Here is a 5,986-nt window from a genome sequence, read left to right as displayed (position 1 = left end):
CACTCCGGAGTCGGTTCCCGCTGGGCAACCTTGTGCAGGTAAGCTGCCGAAACAGCCATGCCCCGACAGTACCTGCGTTAGTCGGAAGGTAAGAACCCCGGAGCGTCTTTCAACCCAGTCACGGAGGGACTGGGCGAACCGCCTCTATTAGTGCGAGAGCCAGCACTCGGCCGTACCAGCCGCTGCACCCACATCTCCGTCGCCTCCTCTAGCAGCTCTGGCGCTGCTTCTCCACCTTCCTGAGGTGCTTTCGGGTCGCCCCCGGGCCCGGCGCCTCCCCGCGCCACTGATACAGCGCCGCGAGGGTTCTCGCATCCAGGTCCCAGGGCAGGAAGAACCGGCCACGCACGCACGCGGCCCCCCGCGCTCACCGTGCGGTACCCTCTGATTACTCTCAGCGCCATTGCCCTCTGCGGTCGTCGCAATTGGGCTATGTTGTAGCTCTGAGAGAATCCGCCACACTGGGGCCACCGTAAAGCGCCATGGAGCGCACCACACCCCATATACAAGCGGCGGACATGAGGCCATAGGGTTCCACCCAGGTTGGGCAGTATGCGCCCAAAGCCGCCGCTGCGCTTAGTAATTGGGCGCTAAGCGCTTAAATGAGCCTCAAAGTTCCACTTGCTGTCAAGCAAGACGCCGAGGTAGAGTAACGTCGGCTTGACAGCAATTGGAACGCCCCCCCACAATAATTTCTGCGCCGCGTGGAGGAGCTCTTCGCGGGCCGTAGAAACAAATGGCCTCGCATTTCGTTAGCGCCACTTCTAGCCCTAGACGCCGACTTCGGGCCACACACTGGGCAACTCCCGCGGTCGCTAGCACCGCTGCGTCGCGGTAACTGGGTCCTCTGGCCGTCACGAGCGTGTCGTCAGCATAACACGTGACGTCCACTCCACGCAAGTTTTCCCCCCCGTAGGACCCCAGTCATAACCTATGTTCCACAGGAGTGGCCCTAGGACCGACCCCTGCGGAACTCCGCACGACATGCTCCGTCGACTCCAGTCTTGCCGCCTGGCCAGACTACGGCTCTCTCGTTGAGGTAGGCGGCTATAATTCGCGACAAGTGTGGGGGCACCTTGTGGTAGCGCAGGCGCCTCCTTTACGGTTTCCCAGGGCAGGGTGTTGAAGGCATTGGAGATGTCTAATGACAACGCCAAGACAACCCTGCCCTGGGATACAGCCTCCTTCGGGCCATCTCCTGAACCGCAATATGGCGTCTACCGTCGAGCGGCCGCCACGAAAAGCCGAACTGATAGTCGGCAAGATTTGGCCCCACGCGCTCCAGATGCTTGATGAGGCGAGCTGCATTATCCGCTCAAAGAGCTTGCCCACCTCATCAAGTAAGACTATTGGACGGTAACCAGACGGAGAGTCGGCCGGCCGCCCGGGTTTACGCAACAGCACAAGCTTCCCAGTCTTCCAGTCTTTTGGGAAGAGGCCCTGCTCCAAACACGCGGTCAGGAGCCTCAACAGTCTTGGCCCTAGGGCGGTCCATGGCCAGGACCCCCAAGCACGGCCTGGAATGCCATCAGGCCCGGGGGCCGTTGTTCTTGGCACGGAGCCGAAACACCGCCGCGTGGAGCTCAGCGGGTCGTCACTGCGGGGACCTCTTCCTCCTCTCCTGATCCCCCAATTGGCGGCGCCATGGTAGGCGGTAGATGGTGGCCTCCTTTCGGGGAATAGCGTCTCCACCACGCGGCTCACCAGCTCCGGCTGGAGCGATTGGGTTAGCGGAGGTTCCCATGGGCGCCAGCTTGCTCCGGACGAGTTTGTATGGCCTCCCCCATGGATCAGCATTAAGGGTCTCCAAGAACTCGGCACGACTCGCCTCAATCGCCTGACCTATGGCCACCACAAACTCCGATCTGGACGCCTTGTAAATATCGTACAGGCGGCGCTCCTCATCCGCATCAGTTCTCCTACGCCTTCTCTGACGCATGTACTGGCGCCGCGCGGCTATGCAGCCCTCGCGCATCTGCGCGAGCTCGGCGGACCACCAGTACACTGATGTTCTTGGCGGTAGGGGCTTGGCCCGGGGCATCGCCGCGTCACAAACGGTGTCATGGCCTCCCGGAGCCAGGAAGCTTCCTCCTCTACCGCAACAGCCTCCTCCTGTACGGGCAACCAGGCCTGAATGATAGCCGCCTCCTTGAGCAGTTCGCGGTCAAGTTTAGTGAGGGCCCATCTTGGGCCACCCCCGACCGGACCAATCCGACCTAAGTTGTCTGGGGTCAGTGAAGGAGTGGCGACGTCGAACCGTATGTAGCGATGGTCCGACAACGTCTCCACCCCCACCATGACCCTCCCAACTTTGGACACGGCGCGCCAGGGCGACGCTGGCGAATGTGATATCCACAATGGAGCCGCCCGTTGTCGCACGCACGTGTTCTGCCGTTCCCCGGTTTATAACTGCCTAAGCCCATCGCCACAGCCCATTCTTCCCAGGTCGCGCCTCGCGCGTCGGTCAGCGGACAACACCAAGCCGTGGATTGCATTGAAGTCCCCAGCAACGATGACCGGACGTGGGTGGAGTTGAGCAACTCGAGCCCTAATTCGTCAGGAACTGCTCGAATTCAACCAGACGGCGGCGGCGGCGCTGGCGGTTGGGCGCAAAATACGTTGCGATGTAGAAAGTTTCACCGCAAAGGGCCCCCCACGTATCCCCTTCCCCTGATGACATTAGTGAGCGGCAAACCACCAGTCGCCGTTCTTACACAAGAGCCACGGAACCGACCAAATCACCCACCAATCATCGCGGGGAGGGATCGAGTAAGGCTCTGCCACCACAGCACACCTATCCTCCACTGCGCCAGGGATTGGAACAACAGGTCCTGGGCCCTGGCACAGCGTTGAGATTCGCCTGAAGCACCCGAGTGGCCATATTAATCAGTGGCATTCGATCCTCCCTCCGGAGCGTCCAACCTGCTGTTGGATGGCTGGGAAGGCTGGGATATGGCCCCGAGAGCCAGTTTTCAGCCTTCTTTCTCTTCGCTTTCGCGGCCAGGAGCTAGACAAGCCTTAGAGCCCAGCCTATGGTCCGCCTTTTTACCTGCACTTTCGCAGACAAACGCAGTGTGGTGACGCAGAACAGCCAGCTGCTTTGTGGCCGGGTTTGCCACAGTGATAACACAGATCAGTGCGATCAGCGTCGCCGGTGCATTGTGCCCTAACGTGGCCCTTTTCGAGGCATTTGTAGCACCGCATGGGACGCTGATCGAGCAGCTTCACTGCGGCACGGACCCATCCTACCCGGATTCGCCCACGGTCAGCTTCCACCACCTTTTTGGCTGCCGTGATCGGGCAGCGAAGCCAGATTGTACCAAGGCCGGAGGCATCTTGGCGGATTTCTCCTGCCTTAATCTGGTCCTCTGCGCAGCCGCCGACTTTAGCGACCGCTGCGACAACCTCGCCAGGCGACACCGAATCGTCGAGCTCCGTGAGGCGCAACTCCGCGCACTTTACCGGCCTGGAGACTCGAACTATGTCCTCCCCCAGCTTTTCAGCCAGCTCTTTTGCCAGCGAGTCGGCCTTCTCACCATTGGCTGCACCTGGCAGTTCAAGGACTCTCGCGCCAGTGGCTGCCCGCTTAAATTTTATGGCAGTGATGCCTAGTTGCTCCAGGTCAATGTTTTCTTTCGCCCTGGAAAGCACCTGCGCGTACGTTACGCCTTTTCCTTCAGCGTCCGGGTGCAGCGTCAGAACTACCGCCGCCGAGCGAGGCGGGCGGAGTTTACGCGGCTTAGGCTTGGTGGCCTTTTGGCGCTGCGGCGCTGGCTTGGACGTTAGGCGCGATTTTGCCGTCGCCTTCTTCTTGCCTCGGGTCACCACATTCCAGCCTTCGTTCACGGACGCAGGGACTGATGGCTGGGGCGGGGGAGCTGAGGTTGATGGAGAAGATGGGTTTGTAGTGGCCTTGGCCGCTGTTGGGGCCACGATCTTCTTCCCTTTTCCCTTCCCTTTCGTTTTACTGCCCTTTTGGGGCTCTTCAGTGAGATTCGGAGGGCCTCGCCTCGGAGTGGAGGTTGAAGGCGACTTGGGTCCACCTACAGTCGTCTTAGTTGCGGGCGCTTGTGAAGCCGCCTGTGCGGCTTGTCGTCGCCTGTCAGCAGCCAACGGGGGCCGCATTGGTTGGGCCGGCAGAGAGCCTACCCTCCAGCTCGAGAGCTCCAAACCGTGCGTCAAGCATCAGCCCCACTTGAGCCGTCACGGCACGCACCATATCGTCCATGTTGGGACGCTCGGGGGAACGGGCGGGCTGCGCCTGCTCCTTCGGCGGAGACGGCACCGGGGATTGTCTTCTAAATTGAGCCCGGAGTTCTGCTCTGAGCTGCTCCATTTCGGAGCGGAGCCTTCAGTTCCGCTCGCAGACGGTTGTTTTGCGCCTGCAGTCGCCGCGATTCCTCCGAGGACGTTCGATTTTTGATCTCCTCGAAAGCAACTCCTATGGACGTGGCGGCTTCATTGAGGGCTTTACAAAGGTGCCCTTTAGATTTGAGGACTTTGAGGCCACCAAATCAAATTGTCCTCAGGCTGGTTTTCAACCCTGCTCGATCAGAGAGCCCACAAGTGTGTTCCCTCCTGTCTTGCAGCAGGCTCGCTACTCTCCTGCCGCTGCCAGGCTGGCTCGCCCCCCCTCGAATCGAGCAGCGACTGCGCGAGACCGGCTGCCTCTTCTTCCGCCCTAAGGCGGAGCTCCCTCTCTTTTGGCGCGGTTCAGCTCCTCCCTTCGTTTTGGCGAGGCTGACGTATTGCCCTGTAGTAGGAGGCCTGCCGCGGCCTCTTTTTGTTTCGGCATCTGAACCCGAGCTGTCAGGGTTAGTTTTGCGCTTCCCGCCCAAACCTGCTCTCGTCCATCGAGCTACAGCTCATAGCCGAGTCTGAATCCGCATCGTCCCCGTGCTGACTGTGAACGCACTGTGATGAGGCTACCTGTGTCAGACTGGTCGTCCGTCTCCGTAAGGCCACAGCTAGCTTTGTCCACTGCTCTTCTCTTCAGGCGCTTTAGGGGTCGTGAACGCGACCTGAGCACCATGCGCTCCACCCGGACAACAGGCGTCCTCACCCGTGTCCTATCTTCAGAGGTTTGGCCCTGAGAAGGGCCGTTTGGGGTTTGGTCCTGAGAAGGACCGTTTGAGGTTTGGCCCTGAGAAGGGCCGTTTTGAAAGGTTTCTGTTAATTCGTCCATAAAAATCCCACGAGTAGGGAAGAAATACAGCTCCACAGGGGCAGAGATTCCCAATACCCAAACAGTGGCCCTATTAACGCTGTGAGGTCGGGCGGTATCACAGGTTTGGTCTCTAGTGACTGGTAAACACTCCAGCCGCTCCGAAGAGCATCCCGACGCGGAGAACCCTCACGCCAAGAGTTGTGGATTTTATTGGGGTTTTCTCCCCTTGGCCCAGCCAATTAAGGCAAGACCGCCGGTCTCAAGGTAGGCCTAACACCATGACCAGCACCTACCCCAGGATAACGGCTCGGCCGACGGTGACCGTGGTCTGCACCACTAACTTCTTCCCGAAGCTAGCAGCACCCGCCGCCCTAGGTGGTTTTTATAGAGGTCTTTCCATCCTCGCGGTCCCTGTCTAACGCCAGCGACCCTCGTGCCGGCCCCGCGGGCCAGGTTACGAGTTGGCCGACAGCTGACCTAAGTCAACCGTTGCCCTCACCATGGGTAATTTTTTTATAGAGGTTTTCTTCCTCGCAGCCCCCCACCCTCAAGGAAGGCGGCCCCCGCTCCTGGCACCAACGGGCCAAGTTTGCGGTTTGACGATGTTCGCACGACATCGCATGACCACCCGGAGCAGCTAACAACGAAACACGGCACTGAAGCCAACGCAGGAGCAAGCTCAACTGCGACCACGACGCGACTGGTAGTTTAGCAGAGGAAGGACAGAAAGCGCGCAACTGAGCGTCTATCTCCCCCTCCCAGGGTGCACCACGAGGAGGTCTACCAGCCCCTCTGCACCCCCACCCCAACCTTTTTTTT

General features: G+C 60.0%; 1 protein-coding gene across 1 annotated transcript; it reads right to left on the bottom strand.

Annotated features, from left to right (window-relative positions):
* Positions 1–1,956: 1,956 nt before the first annotated feature.
* On the bottom strand, positions 1,957–4,336 carry LOC133534384 (uncharacterized). The gene is made up of 3 exons (XM_061873476.1): positions 4,173–4,336; positions 3,172–4,099; positions 1,957–2,388 (listed from the first exon to the last, which is right to left on the bottom strand). The coding sequence occupies exons 1-3, from the start codon at positions 4,334–4,336 to the stop codon at positions 1,957–1,959; spliced, it is 1,524 nt and encodes a 507-aa protein (XP_061729460.1).
* Positions 4,337–5,986: the final 1,650 nt, after the last annotated feature.

This window comes from Cydia pomonella, unplaced genomic scaffold (assembly GCF_033807575.1).
Source record: "Cydia pomonella isolate Wapato2018A unplaced genomic scaffold, ilCydPomo1 PGA_scaffold_92, whole genome shotgun sequence".
Taxonomy (NCBI): Eukaryota; Metazoa; Arthropoda; class Insecta; order Lepidoptera; family Tortricidae; genus Cydia; species Cydia pomonella.
The sequence above is the reverse complement of the archived record's forward strand: the minus strand, read 5'-3'. Positions and strand labels throughout refer to the sequence as shown.

Coding starts and splice junctions, on each gene's coding strand:
- LOC133534384 (XM_061873476.1), bottom strand. CDS start 4,336: ATGGAGCAGCTCAGAGCAGAACTCCGGGCTCAATTTAGAAGACAATCC. Junction 4,100..4,172: donor GGGCTGATGCTTGACGCACG/GTTTGGAGCTCT, acceptor GGCTGCTGACAG/GCGACGACAAGCCGCACAGG. Junction 2,389..3,171: donor AATGCCTCGAAAAGGGCCAC/GTTAGGGCACAA, acceptor GGGGAACGGCAG/AACACGTGCGTGCGACAACG.